Here is a 19,295-nt window from a genome sequence, read left to right as displayed (position 1 = left end):
AGACTTTTTCTAAGTTCGTTAAATCCTAATACCAACCATACTACAACTCCAGAACGACTGGGACAAGAAACAGCCTCAGTTCCATTTCTCAAACCTTTTTCTAATAGCAATTCCCTGAAAATTCAATTTGTTTCCACCAAGAATGAGAGATCTAGAAATGCTGAAGTACAGATTACTATTAGGACTCATATAGTAGGACTGGAGGTGAGGTCTTATGACCTATTAATAACTTTTTAAGTGTATGCTATGGAAAAATATGGATAACAATACCTCAAAAAAGGTGAAGAGAGAGTTATTGAGTGGGCTATATAGATACATAGGTTTGCATAGGACCAATCAATACATCATGGATTTTCCATGTATAAATAGATATTTATTTTCTTGGAAATGATGTGCAAGAGACAAACTAGACTTAATAAGAAAGAAAGTGAGGCCCTAAAAGAAGGAAAGGATTGGATCAGAAGACAGTCTGGTTGCCTGGACTGGGAAGATTATTAACCTTTACTAATTCTGTTTTCATATTTGCATAGTGAGTATACTGCTTTTCACCCTGCTTGCTCAAATAGGCTGACTTTTTAAATCAGGAAAATACATTAGTGTCTGTGAAAAAAATTTAAAACCGTATGTGAATTTTTGCTCTCAGCAATGGTGGGTCAGACAAGCCTCCAGGTAAGAAAAATAAAAACAAACTCAATAAAATAAAAAAAATCTATTTGAACAAATCAGAGAGTTATCAGGTGTGATGGTAATATTGAGTGTCAACTTGATTGGATTGAAGAATGTAAAGTATTGTTCCTGGGTGTGTCTGTGAGGGCGTTGCCAAAGGAGATTAACGATGAACTGGGAGATGCAGACCCACCCTCAATCAGCGGCCAGCATGGCTAGGATAAAAGCAGGCAGAAGAACGTGGAAAGACTAGACTGGCTAAGTCTTCTGGTCTCCATCTTTCTCCTGTGCTGCCTTTGAATGTCAGACTCCAAGTTCTTCAGCTTTTGGACTCTTGGACTTACACTAGTGATTTGCCAGGGGCTCTTGGGTCTTTGGCCACAGACTGAAGGCTGCATTATCGGCTTCCCTACTTTTGAGGTTTGAGAACTCAGACTGGCTTCCTGGCTCCTCAGCTTGCAGGTAGCCTTTTGTGGAACTTCACCTTGTGATTGCGTTTGTCAATTCTCCTAATAAACTCCCCTACATATATACATCTATCCTGTTAGTTCTGTCCCTTTACAGATCCTTAACTAATACACTAAGGAAGGGAAGGATTTAGGAATCAAGATCCAGAAGAGAAGAAAAACCCAGCAAAGCAAACCTGCCATCTGATGCCTCTGATTTCCTTCTGAAGGCATTTACTTATTCCAACACAGCAGCTGACAGGCGGAGAAGGTGAATAAAGTTTCTGGCAATTACACAGAGCTAAGGGTACAGAAGTTGGCATTGAGGGTCTGCCAAGTAAGAATAGCCCTGGTATAATGCCCTGGCTTAAAGTTGAGACCTTCAAAGAGCAAAGCCTTGTGAATAAGACTTGACAAGAAGTATACCAGCCATTAGGAAGCCCAGCTTTGAATTAGCCTAATATCTGATTGTATTAAAATGATCTGTTTGTTAACCTTAAATGCCCGCCACAACAAAAGAAAATCTCCTTTTTTGGAAGGTAACAGCATTCCAGGCCTCAAATTCTAAAACCTTTTACACATAATGTTTGGCATTGGAACAAGCCTAAACAGGCAAGCAAAAACACAGAAAGAAATGGATCATATCCTTTGCAGGGACATGGAAGGAAATGGAGGCCATTATCCTTAGCAAACTAACACAAGAACAGAAAACCAAATACCGCATGTTCTCAATTATAAGTGGGAGCTTAATGATGAGAACACATGGACACATAGTGGGGAAAAACACACATTGGGGCCTTTTGAAGGGTGGAAATTGGGAGAATGGAGGGGATCAGGAAAAATAACTAATGGATTAGTGGATATTAGATTTAATACTTGGGTGATGAAACAATCTGTACAACAAATCGCCATGACACACATTTACCTATGTAACAAACCTGCAAATGTACCCCTGAACTTAAAAGTTAAATAAAAATAAAATTCTTTAGGAAAAAGTGATAAAACAAAAAAAGAAAAAGAAAACAGAAAAAAAACCCATGACAATTTTTAAAAAATTCAAGACTATACTTAAGATACTGGAGTTATCTGACAAAAATCAAGAAAAAATACTTTTGATTTAATTAGAAGACAGTAAGGATATTGCTAAATTTGCTGTCTTAAAATACAGTCATTTTTGAGGGAAAAAAACTTCGAAACTTGCTCTTAAAGCAAAACTCACACCTTGTCCATTTCAATAATTCAATGAAAATGATGTTGAGGTTTTAAGAGTTGAGACCAAACTGAGAACGGTTAAACAGAAACTTCATGGGAGCTTTCTTCTTCTCATGATGTCATAAATGTGCAAATTTATTTATGTTTTAGATTTTTCCTGGGCACAACAAATCATGGATTTTATTCCAAAATTTCTAATAAACTGTCCTACGTAACTTACTATTTAAATTCTACATAAAATAGCAGATTCTACTTGGATTTTGACTATGTTTAATTTTTATAAGCATTATAGAATAGATTTTTTGCTAATTAAATACAACCTTTTTGAGTATAATTGACTCATATGATTATCTCTTCAGCAATTACTCCCCTAGTTCATTCATTATGTACTATTAGAGTCATCATTAGACCAGGAATGAATTCTTATCATCACAATTAAGTAAATTTGTTTTGACCTAAGTACAAAAAAAGAGATCATGTTACCTTTTAACTCTCAAGAAAGAAATCAATACATTGGATAATAATGCAGAATGTATTTTCAGCTTGATAAAATTTAAAGATAACTGCAGAATTAAGTAACTTAATGGAGAGACCAAGTTCATATCAGCTAGGTCAATGTTGTAGACCACAACATGCAAAGGAAAAGAGTCTATCTTTTAAAACCACTAAGAGTTGAGTGCTTTACTGGCTGTCTGCCATTCTTCAGAGGTTTTCTGTTAAATATGAATATTTCATCCACTTATCTCTCCAAATGAAATTTATCAATAGCATTTACTTTTTCCATTTTTAGCTATAGCTGAATTAAATTTCATCCTAAATTCTTTCATGGAAGAAAGGTTGGGAAGAAGAGAAGGAGAAACCCATGATTCCCAATTAACTCAAACCAATAGAGGTAGGTAAGTAAACAGCAAACACTATTAGTAGATGATTGCTTCAGTGTGGCATTCCTGTCCTGCAATTATTTATAATTTAAAAACATGAGAGTTCTCTCTGATAGACCATAATTAGCAGAGAAATATGCAAGGTCTCCTTAGAGAGAGCTCATAGCTCCAAAACCAGCAGCATCTGACTATAAACTGCTCTATTAATGTACCTAAAGAAGGAATACATCCATAAAAAAGAGTCAGCTAAAGAGGTGTTGAAAAAGGAGCCATTATAGGCATATTGTGGCAATACCCAAATTAGCTAGGCCAGGAGACTCTTGCTTGAGGACATGGGAACATGTGAACAAGAGTATCTTCATAGTGGATTAGAGCCATCTAAGCTTTATTAGCAACATAAAGCCACTTCAAATTTGTTCTAAGGTTCAGAGAAGTTAAGTAAATTATTCTAGGTTAGTTAGTTATCTTTCAGTTGTAGAGTCAGGATTCACAACTGTGAGTCTTTCAAAAAAACAACTGCTGCCAGAACTGTATGGCTTTAAGCTACTGATGCTTACTTCCTTCAGCTGACTTATTATTCTTAAAATGTGAAAATAGTCAAAATGTTATAATGTTTAAAGTCTAATAATATGTTGAACCTGCTCTAAGGAAGTGTTAACATATATATGAACAAAATTCAGATGTGTATCTGCTACACATACATATGTAGTTGCAATGAAGCTAGACCTTTTGCTCCTTCTCACCTAAAGATCCAGATTTTCACTGGGTAATGTTAAAAAGAGACAGAACCTTTGAAAAACAATATGAATACTTTTGAAAGCTCTTGAAGAGGCAGCAAATTTAACTGGGTAGAGTATGGGTGTGAAGGAAGGTATCTTAGTCCATTTGAGCTGCTATTTAAAAATAGCATAACCTGTGTGTCTTATACATATCAAACATTTATTTCTCACAGGTCTGGAGGCTGGAAAGTCCAAGATCAAGGCACCAGAGGATTTTGTGTCTGGTGAGGGCCCGCTTTCTCATAGAAGGCACCTTCTTGCTGTGTCCTTACATAGTAAAAGGGGAAAGGCAGCTCTCTAGGGCCTCTTTTATAACGGCACTAATCTCATTCTGGAGGGCTCCACCTTTATGACCTAATGACCTCCCAAAGATCCCATCTCCTAATACCATTATCTTAGGGATCAAGATTTTGGCAAATGAATTTTGGGGGCACACAAACATTCAGACCCTGGCAAAAGTGAAGGAGGGTTCCTCTCCCAACCCATTCAAAACTAATCCCCTTTAGATATTTCTCCTCAGAGTCCATTCATTGTAGCAGTTGTTCATTCATTCATTCAGCAAATATTTATGGAGCATTTGCTGTGATCCAGGCACTCAGGGTACATCAATGGTTCCCTCAGTCTCTTCTGTCTTCCCCATAAACTGCAGTCTATCTGTCTCTTGCCCCATTTTTTAACCAAAACTTTTCCATTCACGCATGGCTTCTTACCATTTCTAATATATGCCTACTTAGTCTCTTTGTCTTCTTTAAATTCCATTCTTTTTTGATTACCTGATGAACACAGCAAAAGGCTCTCAAGAGCCCATCAGGACAAATAGAGAATTCTCCTAAGAGGGTGGGGAAGATGGAACAACTATGGAAACATAAAGTTTGTGTGTCTTGTACAAATAGTTTGCATATATTATGCTCTGCCGGATTTCCAGGCTCCAACCCCCACCCCCACCCCCCTCCATTCTCACTCCTCTGCTTTGAAAGATGAACATATGAACAGGAAACCAAAGTTGGCAATAATTGGCCATAACAGAACATGTTTACTTTGCAACATGGAACTCTTTACACAGACTTCTAAAGAAAATAAGCTTAAAAATAATCATTTGAAGATATATTGAGTTTTATGAGCTTTTGGATCATAACAGAGGACAGAGTACATGTTTAATTTTTTATAATTTTCAAATATTTTCAAATATTTCAAATATTTTCTTAAGATATTCTCATAAATCTTACTATTTAGTTTAGATTTAATTTGATTTTAGACATTCTATCTTTTTATTGAGACAAATATTTGCAAAGATAAATAGATATTATAGTGTTCCTCTTTTTACTCACTAAATATCTCAAGTTTTCATGTACCTACATCTTACCACTATCCACCTTCCTTCAACATTCTTCTTAAGACTTTTTTTAGTAGTATTTATCAACAAGTATAATCTGTCATTATAAAAAGTTTCAGGAGAAATGTCCTTTAGATTATTTTTTGGTGGCCAAAAGCAAACCTTTCTGTGGTTATATTTCCAGAACCAACTCACCTATCAAACAGTTCTCCTCCTGTGACGAGTTCTAGGACCAGACTGATTTCTGTAGGGGTTTCAAATATCTCTTTAAGTTTTATCTAGGGAAAGATATAAAAAAAAGAATATCACAAATTTCTTATTCCATCTTTCTTGGAAATAGCTAACACTATGGCTAAAACAACATTCTGCAGTAGTAATATGTTGGATCACTGTTAATAAAGTTTCCTCATTCTTTTATCAGCTAGCTATTTCTCACTCTCTTTCTGGGTTGATTTTATCAGTTACCTCATTTTTTTCAAAGTTCCTATAAAATGTTTACATTTTTCCTTTTGACAGTTGAAAGATGTCTGCCTTGGAAACACTTTCTAACTTTTCTAAAACATCCCAAATTCTAAATTGTTCAAAAATCAAAAACAAAAACAACACAACTTCCTAAACCATTTGAGGCATCGAGGTGGCTAGAGGTACAAAATGCCTATTTCTTCTGGGAATTACAAAACTTAAAATTAGGGGTCTGCGGCAGGGTAGGACCAGCTTAAAGTCGGCCTATATGTAAAGGGTATATCAATCAATAGCTAAAAAGCTGTCAGTGGGTGAAGGAATCCTCAGAAAAGCAGTGGTGACAGTGACTTGATTGAGCATACCATGGTCTTCATCACATTCAGCTAATCCAAGCAGTTTTAGATATTTTTCTCCATATATACGAGAATCTAGTAGCCAGGACTAGTCTACACTTGAGGAAAATTCTACATTGACTTATCTTTGGAGAGAAGAGATGGATAATGTAAAAGTGGTGATGGAGTGTGGGAGATTTTATTAACTGCTTACCCAAAGCCGTTTTCTCCCTACTTTAATATAAACAGAACTCTGATTTGTTCAGAGATGGTATCTAGCCCCAAATTGTGGATCATGAATGGTCTTAGCCACTAATTTCACAGCCTCCATGCAGTTAAGGGTAATCTTGTGACTAGCTACAGCCAATAAAATTTGAAGAGACTTCCACTGCCATAGTTTCCGAGAAAGCTTTTACTCTTCTTATGAGAACTAGCAGCTGAGATCCTTCCATCTTCTTCCTATTTTGAATATAGACGTGATGACTTGCAAAAATTGTGGAGCAGCCATGTTAGGCCCAGGAGGGAAAAGCATGAGGAGGAAAGTCAATGCACTGAGGATGGCAGAACCAAGGATGGTATTTGGGTTCTGGAACAGCAGCACCAGCGAGCTGAGCCAGAAAACTGCCTGATTTTTGTTGCTTGCAACATATGGAAAATATTTGTTTAAATCATCCTATTCAAGTTTTCTGCTATTTACAGCTGAATGCTTCCCTAACTCATATGTTAAGTTTTGAGCACTTTGCCTGGAGTCTAAGCATTGCAGGCCATCTCCCTGGACATCACAACTTCCTCAGAGAAATGGGCAAAAATGCTTTCTTGAAGTAGATGGCTTAATTCATAAAAATAACTTGCAACCTGGAAAATAATTTTATTCTTTTTCACTTCATCAGTTCAAGAACGCTTTTTACTAGATCTTTGCCTCAGAGGCTGTCTGGACAAAGCCTGAAGCAGAGCTTCTGAGGACATTTTATTTTCTGCATTCAAGTACATCATTTATTTGCATCTTCACATTGTTCATGAAGCAGATCCTCTCTCAAAGCAGACTGAAATTACTTTGGAAAGCAATGTATTTTCTTCACAGGCTTTTTCAGTAATGGAAAATTAATAAGATAGGCACACAAAAGAAGGAAAAAGCCAGTGTTTTGTTGGAGCAAAACAAAACTCCTTGATTTTTATCCTTTTATGAATGAAAATAAAGATGGCGTATATTGCTAATTTGTCTATTTTGGAACTTTTTCAGAGGTATTACTTGTAAGACTTATTCAGCCAAAGGATTGAAAAGGTGATGAGATGAGGACAAGGGCTAGCACATAGTAGCTATCAGTGGTGGGAGAATCCCCTTCTCATTATCAGCACTGACAGTGAAGGACAAAGGTCCCTTTCTCTAGCTCTGGCAATCATTTGAAATAGTAGGTTAAAAACCACTTACAATGTTTGGATGTGAGAGGCGAAGAAGAACTCCTATCTCAGTTCTTACGATTTTTTTGTCCACCTAAAAGGCAAAATAAAAGAGATAAACTGAAAGAAACTCCCCCCTTCATTGTAGCAGAGAAACAGAAACAGCAATAACTACCTGGGTGAATCAGGCAATTCACAGAGCCTAATTCCTTAGCTTTTGTGTGTCTCCTTCCTCTCTTTCTTTTTCAGCTGCACATCCTTTCTCTCTGCTTCTGACATAAGATACAGCCAGAAACTAGTATGCATCACAACTTGTCAGACTCCTAACATGGCATCTTCCCCACTTTCCTATCAAAAGTCATCACTGTCACAACTAATGCCCAAGCTCATTTCAACCTATCCTTCTTCTTTGTCTTCCTTTCTTATATGGAAGTCTGTCTAAACCCCAGTGGAGCCGTCAATCACTTCACTTGTCCTTCTCACACGGATGTAGCACAAAACCCAACCTACCCAACAAGAGTATCCTGTTCCCTGGCCATTGTGATAGGGTTAGGAATATTCACCAGACCCAAGTCATCCCAGTCAGGAGCCTCTCCAAAAATTTTGCTCAAACACTCAAGAAATAGGTGTTCCATCTTTCTCTGAAATTATGAGAGCAAAAGAGGATACAGTCTGCTTCTAATAGTGAACAGTTTTGATACCATATGGAGACCACTTTATTAAAATGAGGCCAACACAGGAAAAAATATTGCTGAGTTATGAAGAGGACTGTTAATACAATTTAAGCCCCTAGATTCAGTTATGCTGGTTTGCCTTTTGAACTTCTAATTATATGAGCCACTACATTTCCTTTTTCTGTTTAAGTTATCCAGAGTTAGTTTCTGTTGCTTGCCATGAAAGAATCCTAGTTAGTTCACCACTTGGTCTCTTTGTTTGGGACAATGGCGATTTAGTTCAGGATATTCCAAAATTAGGGATATTCTCTCTAGCCCAGTGATTGACCCCTTTAATCACAATGAGTTGGCATTTCAGAGATCTCAACGTTATATAGTAGACATAAACGTTTTAATGTCTTCCTCTCCAACAAAATTTATCATAACAATCGATAGATATGATACCTGCACTCTTACTATGGTTTCTGCCATTTGAGCTGTCCCGAACCTTTGAACTAGCAAGAGTTTACATGGTTTTAGAAGTGAAGAAGTTTATGTGCAATTCACAGCCAAACTCTATAGGCATATCCGAGAGACTGCTTCAAATGGGAAATGGGTTCTCCCCTTTCAGTTACTTCTCCTGAGGAAGAAAAGGTTGACCTCAGGAGAAATCCAAGCGCATATCAATGGTGATAACCAATCACAACTTTCAAGATGACAGAGAACAACATCCAGTCATTTAATTTTCATTCTTTAATGAAAACAGTAACCAAAAAGGATGCAATCTTTAAAAAGGAATGAATACTCAAAAAAATTTTTTCCAACTTTATATGTTCTTTTTCTTGGTTGCAACATATAAATATATTTTACATTTATTTTATCTGGAAAATATAATTTTGCCAGACCCTAGAGTACCTCATTTAAAGAAAGCACTCACCATTTCTAAATGCCTTTAGTTTTTATGAGATGGGAAAATGTTTACAAGGAGATCTTAAGGAGTTCCCAGCCCAATGAGAGATTTCTCAACAGTTTATTTCACCCGTATACGCAATAAAACATTAAATTGCCATAAAGTCATGGTAAACTGCAATAAAAGTTTTGGTTATTCATACAGGCAATCAAGAGGCTTGGGATGTTTTAATATATTCTTGCTAAAGAAAGTCAAGCTATTAAAATCAATTTGCAATATTACAAAACAAAAATGTATTTTACTTTTGTTGTTTGGATGCCAGTCTGTGCAACCCAGCATACTTCTTAAAATATTTATAAACATCCCACATAAAAATGCAATATCAGCTATAAATTCTTAGAGGAGAGGATGAATATATGATCTGTACATTTTAATACCTGACAGATCATATGAGGCCATTATATAACAGGGAAGACTCACTGTGAGCAGAGAAAAGCAACCTAACTCTAGTGAATGTACATCAAATTGATAGGCTCTGGAGTTTTTGCAGCAAAGGAGTAAAGGAAGACGCACATCTTGATACATCCAGTGCTCTCTAACCCAAGAACTTTGGAGGCTGTTTCAGCAGTCTTCCACGGACACTAAACCATAGCTACTCTGCATGATTCAGACCATGTATTGACCAAAGCTCTTTCAATTTCAAGTAACAAACACGCAGCTCAAACTCACGTAATAAGTCCCAAATGGTAATTTATTGGCACATGTAACTGGGAAGTCAGAGTAGATCTATCTGCAGACATAACTAAATTGAGAGGTTGAGACTCAGATAATCTCTCTCTCCCCTGTGCACGTTTGTGTCTTTGTCTATGTCTCTCCTTTCCGAATGGCATGAAACATGGCCACAGAAGCTCCAAGTCTGTATTTCTAAGATAAGAGAGATGCTCTCTCTCAACATCTATCTAATCTCAAATAGTATTATCATTAGCCTTGCTTGATTTATGTGCCTATTCCTGGATGTAGGAGAAATATAACCACGACAAGGCCAAGAATGGGTCATAAGCGCTCTCCTTTGACCATGGTTGAGGGAGATGGGAGGCTTGGTTCCCTCAAATAATGAATGTTGTCAGACACTGAGGACTCCGTTATTGTTTGCTTATAGTATTTGTTCCCTTCATTTCACATTTTCCTAAGATCCTGAAGTATTACTCTCTCAGTTTCTTCCATGTCCCAGACTAATTGATCAGTAACTAATAATTATTCATTCATAAGAACTCTTGCCATCAGTTTATTTCATATTCAAAGTTTTGACCATTTACCAGTAACCCAAATGGGCCCTACCAAATAGCAATTTAGAATTTTGCCTAGAAACTCTTTTGAATCCATACTGAAAGCTGATGTAGGAGCAATCACTTAGCTGGTGAACGAACCTAGCAGGCTACCTAGTTTTGTACCTCAATTCTGCTGTTTTCTCTACTTCTGGGCAGCAACCTTGTCAATTGTTTTGATGTCATTGGTGATATAATTTGAAGGAAAGTAAAGAAGCCTAAGAAAATGATGGCTGTAGCCAATATGAATGGTTGGAATAGAAACTGGGATAAATAATTTACTGACATCTATGTGCTTTGTGAGGCAGAAGAGAATCATAACCTCCATCATATTGTCAAAACTTCTAAATCAGAGAATATTAAATAGATAAAATTTAAAAACCAAAAAATGTGTTTTATTGAACTGGAAATTTTAGAATGTCTGAGTAATTTCTTTAGTTTCTATGTAATGAATGCACAGTACACAGTAAGGATAGGTCTAAAATAGGTTTTATGCGCTCAGCCCCATGTTAAATAATTGGGTCACAGGAAAAAACAAACGAAATATGGTCCTTCCTAAAGTAAGATTACAATCTAATTTGGGAGATGCAACTCATCTACATAATGTTATCAGAAGATAGTGAAAGATGGAAGAATGCAAGTTACAAATGAATTTTGTTTTAAAACTTCCATTGTTCAGTGGAAGATAGCTTTTCTGAGTCAACTGCTGCTAATATTAAAACAGTGGGCTTATTCTAAAAGACTTTTGACATTACCAGTTCTTTAAGAAATCACACTGTTGCTAATACAAAATGGAGAATGTTTGCCTAGAGTGTGCACCAGGTACATGGAAGTAGTGTAAGATATGGGTTGCTGGTAGCCAGTCAGTGGTGTCAGGCAGCCCAATCATGGGGTATAGACAGCATGGTCCAGGAGGTAATAGAATGGCAGCAAAAGACTCTAAAAGTTCTTTCGTTTAGTGAAAAAAACATACATTTTGTAAAAATTATCAAGCAAGAGACAAACACTTATACCAAACGACAAATGAGAGATCTTTGAAAAAGAGAGGCGTTACTAGAATAGTCAAATGGCATTGTCATCTTCTATTTCAGTTTCTGCAGATGCTATTAAAACATAAGGATACAGGTTGTTTTTGTTTTTGTTTTTTGAGATGGAGTCTCACTTTGTCACCAGGCTGGAGTGCAATGGTGCAGTCTCGGCTCACTGCAACCTCTGCCTCCCAAGTTCAAGCGATTCTCCTGCCTCAGCCTCCTGAGTAGTTGGGACTACAGGTGTGCGCCACCACATCCAGCAAATTTTTGTATTTTTGGTAGAGACGGGGTTTCATCATGTTGGCCAGGATGGTCTCTATCTCTTGACCTCGTGATCCACCCATGTCGGCCTCCCAAAGTGCTGGGATCACCATCTTCTCTTCAGGTCAACAAGGATTTCCTTGCTAATACCAAATAAATGTATTTGTCACTACTTCACAATGCTTTAAAGAAAATTTTAAGGACATAGGTGTTCCTAAATTAAGATTGTTATACTAGAATTTATTTTTCTCACTATATATTTGGGTTTTTGTAATACAGGTTTCTCCCACTCCCACACCCGCCATTTTTCAGATATTTCTGATCAATGTAAAGTGTGATAGTAGAATCCTTTAATTTTTTCACATTATATATTTATATTAAACAAATATTTTCTAACACAAATATGCATTCTGAACAAATTTACCTATTACCATGTTGTATAGGGCATATTACATATTAAAATGCTATTTCTTTTTAGCTCTTTGAGAGTTAAATGATCTAAAGTTCAATGATCTAAACTCAAAAAATACTCAGAACAGGCCAGACTGCAAAAAGTCTGGGCTAGCAAACTTCTGGTAAAATCATTTGCTTTTAATTCAGAATTAATTTTTCTATAAAAACATTTCTTAAAAAGGTAATTATTTTTCCACGATACTCCACATCATCATTTCTCAATTTAAAATATGGTCTCAGGGTGACTGCAGGTTCTTGAGGCCCTTTCAGGGTATACGTAGGGTTCTCCCTTTTCCAGCTGCATATCTGAGTAAAGTGAGACTCTTTCCACATACAGTCAGCCCTCCATATCTGTGGGTTCGGCATCTTCTATTCAACTAACCATGGATGGAAAATATTTGGGAAATAAATCCCAACAACAATAAAAAATAACACAACAATTAAAATATTCATATAAAAATACAGTATAACAACTGTTTACATAGCATTTACATATTAGGTGTTAGAAATAACCTAGAGATTATTTAAAGAATATTAGAGCACGTTCATAAATGATGTGCAAATACTATGCCATTTTATAGTATAAGGGACTTAAACAGCTGTGAATTTTGGTATCTGCAGGGGTCTTGGAACCAATCTCCCATGGATACTGAGGAATGACCGTACTTCAAACAAAACAACAAATGGCAACAATTGAATGCAAAACTTTGTGAGAATCAAGCTGTGTTCGATTAGATCAGATAGTAAAGAGATTTGCAAAACAATGATACTCTTCTCATTAAATATTTTTTATTTTGAAAAATATAGACATTTTAACTTAATTGTTATTTATGTTAAAATATAATGGGTTTATTGTAATTGTAAAAATTAGTAAATTTAAAAATATATCAATTTTAATCTCTCATACAGCAAATATGCGTAGCTATTTTGAATTCTCAATAATTTTGTATCAGCTGGGCGTAGTGGCTCACGCCTGTAATCCCAACACTTTGGGAGGCCAAGGTGGGTGGATCACTTGGAGCCAGGAGTTTGAGACCAGCCTGGCCAACATGGTGAAACCCTGTCTCTATTAAAAATACAAAATTAGCGGGGCATGGCAACACATGCCTGTAATCCCAGCCACTCAGGAGGCTGAGGCAGAAAGATCACTTGAACCCAGGAGATGGAGGTTGCAGTGAGCTGAGATTGTGCCACTGCACTCCAGCCTGGGCAACAGAATGAGACCCTGTCTCAATAATTATTATTATTATTATTATTATTATTATTATTATTATTATTATATTATTATTATTTTGTGAGTAGAAAGGGCTCCTAAAGCCCAAAACTTTGAGAGTCAGTACTCCAAAAAATTTAACATTATACATTTGAAAACAGAATAAAAAGAAGAAAAAAATTCTAGTAAAAATAATTTAAATGAAAGAAAAATGTCAATATAGTCTCATTTCTGCTTCTCTGAATGCTGGGGCCCAGGATAAATAATGTGCAGGGCATAGTTTGGTGGAGGCTGAGAAGGGTGAAGCAAATAAGAATCTCTGAAGAAGGAACATGGAGAAAAGTAAGGCTAAAACACTGTCAATCCAAAGAGAGTAAACTAAGCAACAAAACCTGATTTACGAGTCAAAGTAATGATGACCAAGGAAACCAGCAGAGGGTAATTTTGAACAAAATGGAAATGGACAGCTATATAGCTAAGAAGCCAAGGATAAGACCATACTGAAGCCAGGAAATCCTTCCCAGAAGGATAAGCTGAGGGTCACCTGTTGCTTTTTGGAAAGAAGTCTGAGAGCTTCTTAAATAGCCATACTCTCAGGGGCAGTTCTCTTTAAAGGTATCATGTCTTGGAGATCACATAAGTGTGGGTCCTGATAGCCATCTCCTTTCAACCTTTCCAATATTTTTCTCATTACAGAAGTTGGTGTTTTCCTCGCACTTCTAAATTCCCTTTCCAAATTCCTGGGGAGCTCTCACATTACCACTCAGAATGAATAATATTTTCCTAGAAAATAACTGTCAAGCAAACCACAAAAGTCAATGGGCAGCTATCTGAGCAGTCATTATTGCCACTTGAAATTATCTTCCAAGTGTGACCATAATTAACATCTTGAGAAGCATCAACAGATGGCTTTAAGAAACCAACATGACAACAACACTGAAACCCATAAGACATACCTTTAGTATCTACAAAATACCTTGAAGAATAGCAGTTTTTCCTTACTAACAATTTACAATAAATATATATTTTACTAAAATCTTAACTTGGGCTAATTAGCCCAAGTTCCCTAGAAAAAACACATGAGGCATGGATCAACATTCTGTGCTTTACTTGGGAAACCCAACACAGTGAGAGTGAGGAAAAAGGGAAATGCAGAAAGGTCGGAGACACAATGCATTCAGCACCAAACATCCTAATGAGCTATAAAGACATACAGCAGGTCATATGGGCAGCTGCATCCAATGGGCACATGGTACTTCTCCAGAGACATTGTACCAGGCTACTACTCCTTGAAGAAGTCCATAGGAAGAAGGAAGAAGGGGGAATTCACCTACCCAGTAATTTCCTTTGTTTCCCATTGCTGAAATTTGGCCCACGGGTTAACTTTTCCATTTTTCTGGGAGGTATATGGGGTCTCGTTGGCAGTCATTTGTGATGGTATATTCCTCCACAGGAGATGTCCTATCTCATCCAAACCCAAAAGTAGCTATAACAGCCAGAAATTTCAGGCATATGCTTGCTTGGCCTAACCTGCATGAAATAGCTAAAGGGCATTCACTTCCCTTGGCTTAGGTAGCAAGTAGGCAGAAAAAAATATAAGGCGGCCCATCAGAGTTTTGTCCAATCACAGTGCATTCTAGAGTTTTTATCTGTTACTAGGTGCTATGATTTGAATGCATCCTCCAAAAGTTTATGTGTTGGAAACTTAATTGCCATTGTATCAGTATTAAGAGGTAGGGCCTTTAGGAGATGATTAAGTCATGAGGTATGTGCTCTCATGAGTGATTTATTGCCATCATCCTGGGAGTGAGATAGTTATGATGGGAGTGGCTCTTGATGAAAGGATACGTTCAGTTCTGTTTCTCTCTGTGACACAAGCGCTTGCTTCAGGATCCTGCCCATCTGCCATGGGATGACCCCCTTCCAGAACTATGAGTCAAATACATTTCTGTTTATTATCTAGAATGCGGTATTCTGTTTATAGCAACAGAAAATGGACTAAGACACCAGGTAAACTAAATTGACAGCAGTGGACTCATAGTCTCGCTTCTCTAATTTATGGTGTATTATTGCTCATCAGAAAGAACCTTGTCTCCATTTATTTGTCATTGCTCTTGTTACTAATATGAAGTGGATAGCCATCAAATGGATTGGGCACCTGGGGTTTTTCTGTAATGCCTTGTCCTAGCTCCTCTACTTAAACGGCCCTAAGTATTCTAATGGTCTTTGATATACTTTTTGAAGCTTATACACAGAAAAAAATTTAAAATTTAATAAAAGAAATTATACAGGTTTTTATAGTTTCAAGACTCCATGACACTCAAGATTTCTTAAAACTGAAAGAAATCCCAATTTTCCTGTCTGTCCCCATGGTAGGGGAGAAAGAAGTAGATAAGAGGTATAATTCTAGAGTAACACCAGAGAAAAAGGCTCCATCACTGGAATGGGATTGATGAAACACAGATCCTTCACTAAGATATGCAGCAAATAAACACTCTTGTGCTGGGACCAAGACTGTTGATGAGGAAAAGAGAAATAATTAAAAACATATGAAGAAAAAAGCAATGATGGCTTAAAGGAAAACCAGTTTCTGCTTTGTGGTAATTACAAATGGAGAAAGGGGGTGAATAAACTGGAGAATAGAGAGGACAATAACCAGACTTCTGTTAGATTTGAACAACCTGGCTATCTTAGATGTAGCCTATATCCAGACTCTGGAAGTTCAAACACTCTTGGAAAACTGGGGTGACCTGTGCAACTAAAGACTGCTGCTCTTTTTGTTTTAATCATTCAGGCAAGTAAAGCAGCATTTCCACAGAAAATGCTCAGCCTTATCTTATTTTCCTTGCAGAGATTAAGACTATAAATCTTGTTTTGTCTCTGTATTCTGTCTTTGGCTTCTTTGACTTATTTTTGGTATGAATGATGTCCAGAGATATTATGCTAAGTACATAATTGTGCTCTTCAAATCCTTTATGGAAACAAGCACAATATAAATCATTAATGCATAAATAAATAAGCAACCAAACATCTTTATGCTTTCCCAATGATTCCCTATGCATAACTTCTGCTTAATTTAGCATCCTATTTTTTGACATTCAACAAGTATATGTTGGCACTAACATGCTTGGTGAAAAATCTTGACCACTGGAGTTTTGTTAAATTCAAGAATGACAGTTTTAGTCTACAAGAATTTGAAAGCTAAGAACTTCTGTTTGAACACCCCAAAATCAAATGCAGGACACATACAAATATCGAGGTTTTCCTACATGAGGCTGGTACCTCCAATAAATACAGAATTTTAATCAAGTCTGATTATTTATCTTTATCCTCTTGTTCTACCAGAAACCTGGGCATCTTATGACTGTCTCACATTTTTCAGCGTTCTCAAGGAATGACTTGTTTTTGGTCCATGAAGAAATGTACCCCAAGACCTGGAAGCAGGATAGACATCCTTCTTGCTCCTCATTGCTATGCCCAAATCATTTCTCCTCCCTTCTTCCTCCAAAATCCCAGCTCCTTTGAAATGTCTTCCATCAGCAAATACATCCTGCAACTCAACCTCATTGTAGTCATTTTCCCACCTCCCTTTCACTAACACATTCCTATACTGAACATTTTAGCATGTATGTCTCCATCTCAACCATTATTCCCCATAATCATTCTTAACAACTTCAACTTTCACATGGATGGTTCATTCAACATTCTTGCCTCTCAGTTCTTTTACCACTTCCTCGATTCTTCCTTAGCAACTCATTTCCATGACAACATCTCAGGCCTTCTTGTTACCATCAACTGAACCACATCACAAATCTTGATTTCAAACATTACACTCTCTGATTTCTACTACCTATCTTTAAAGCTCCTACTTGGCTTAGATTCTATGGTCCACTAGTATATGCTAATAATGCCTTGGCCCTGTCCATTGTGCTGAACTCTCCTAGTATTCTTCCTCTTCTTTTACACCGGCTCACTGGTCATCTTCCAGGAAGCCAGGATAGTCTCCACTGTTGGGTCCTTTCACTTGGCACTTGATAGTACTCTGTCTCAGATGCTCTTTTCCCAGATTTTTCAGTGTGAGTTTAGGCTCAACGAAGAAGAGAATGGAAAGGATCACTGCACAGGGTGGGTGACGGTTTAGAGGTGAGGGCAGCAGCAAGTATTGGACATGGTGTGCTGGAACAAGAAGGAGACTGATATTGTAAGGAAAACCAATACTCCATATTACATTTAACACTGACTAACATGAAGCCAACCTTGTTCTGATCAGTATGGGAAGACAGGCTGTAATCATCAGATAAGCTTGTCTTTGAGCATTGTAAAACCCAATATTTTATAGCTCTGTTACTAGCCACTTCCTATTCCCTGCAGACTCTAAGACATTGGGAAGAACAAAAGGAAAAAAGAAGGGATTTCCAATAGAGGAGGAAGCCCAGGATTGAAATAAGAGTCTAGGCAAAACAAGAGTGCCTCTGGGAAGCTTAACCCAGAAAGACACTTCTATTTCAGAACTTGAAGCCTTTGTAAGACACATAGATTCAGAACAGAGCAGCATCTCCAAAGGGAGTTACCTCTCTCCCTTCATTCTTAGATTCTAAATACAAACCTATGTGCTTGCAGATACCAGAAATTCTTTTCACAGGAAACAGTCTTTTTATTTTGCAATGAATGAAATAGGCTTAAAATATTCCTGGGAGATATAACAAGCTAAACAAAGTTAATACAAAGAATTTGGCTGATGCCCGACTCTCACCAGAAAGAGGTTGGGCTTAGCAGAGGCAGGGAGAAGAGGAAAAGAACCTGATAGAGCAGAAGAAGAATCTTCATGTCTTTACCCAGCACTTTTTTCTCTTGCTTCTTTTATCTGTATCTCCCTGGGATCTAGAACACACGAGCATGATCCTGATTTAATAACTCTCATCTTTAAAAAGGTCTCTCAGTCCCTTACCATCCCCTCCCACTTCCAAAGCATATCTCTGCTTCCCTTCACAGAAAACCTCTCTAGTGTTGCCTCTGCACTCTTTCTTCACTTCTTCACCTGGGAGTAGAGGAAATAAAATGGATTATTTCATGTCACCATTCTGGTCTGATTTCTCTCCTACTTTAAAGGCAACAGCAATATTATAATATTTCCTAACTTGCCTCACTGCTTTGATCCTTACCCTTTATATTCAGTCCTTCTACACACAACATCCAGAATGATATCTTTAAAATGTAAATCAGATCATGTTACTCTCAGCTTAAATGCCTTTGTTGGAGTCCCACTGTGCTTAGAGTAAGTATAAACTCTTTGCCATAGACCTTAAAACAGGATGGCTTGGCCTCACCCTATTGGTCTGATGTCACTGTCCTTCATATGCAGGCCATTCAACTTCTAGACCAAGCTTCAAGGCCTTTGCATTTGCTGTTCCCTCTTCCATCAGGCCTCTTTTTTCACTCGGTTCATTGAGAGTCACCTAGAGGCCTTTCCTGGCCACTCCATCAAAAGTAGTTACACACTAACACACATACAACATACACACATACACACACTGTGAGTCATACCATTCAATTTTTTATAACAGTTACAAAAAGCTATGCTATCATTTAGTTACTAATTCATCATCTGTTTCTTCCATCGGAGCATGAGTTCTATGACAGAAAGGATCTTGTCTGTTTTCTACATATACTATCTTTGGCGTTATTTACCAATCCTGGCATTTAATAATTTGTTAAATGAATGAATGAGGTATGGAGGCTGGTGATTGAATACAAAATGCTGGCAGCTCAAAGAAAAAAAATTCTGGTTTAACATTAAGCTTCAGTTAGATGAGATTAGAATTGGTTGGTCAGTTCTCATCCTGCCACTTAAGTCTACATGACATTTTTTCATGTTATTGACACCAATGGAGTGGAGAATGTCTGTTTCAAAGAGCCTCTAGATTCTCTTTCAAGGTAAGT

The 19,295-nt window shown here is 37.2% G+C and overlaps 1 protein-coding gene across 3 annotated transcripts in view; it reads right to left on the bottom strand.

Annotated features, from left to right (window-relative positions):
- CAMK4 (calcium/calmodulin dependent protein kinase IV) overlaps positions 1 to 19,295 on the bottom strand; it is a 336,488-nt gene that overhangs the window by 108,026 nt on the left and 209,167 nt on the right. For all 3 annotated transcript variants that reach the window (XM_055112534.1, XM_055112533.1, XM_008952101.6), the window contains 2 exons: positions 7,541 to 7,603; positions 5,513 to 5,595 (listed from right to left, as the gene is read on the bottom strand). In XM_055112534.1, the coding sequence (XP_054968509.1) occupies positions 5,513 to 5,595; positions 7,541 to 7,603 (146 nt within the window). The remainder of the gene's footprint in view (positions 1 to 5,512; positions 5,596 to 7,540; positions 7,604 to 19,295) is intronic.

The sequence above is a fragment of the Pan paniscus genome, chromosome 4 (assembly GCF_029289425.2).
Source record: "Pan paniscus chromosome 4, NHGRI_mPanPan1-v2.0_pri, whole genome shotgun sequence".
Classification (NCBI taxonomy): Eukaryota; Metazoa; Chordata; class Mammalia; order Primates; family Hominidae; genus Pan; species Pan paniscus.
Note: the sequence above shows the minus strand (reverse complement) of the source record. Positions and strands in the feature narration are given on the sequence as shown.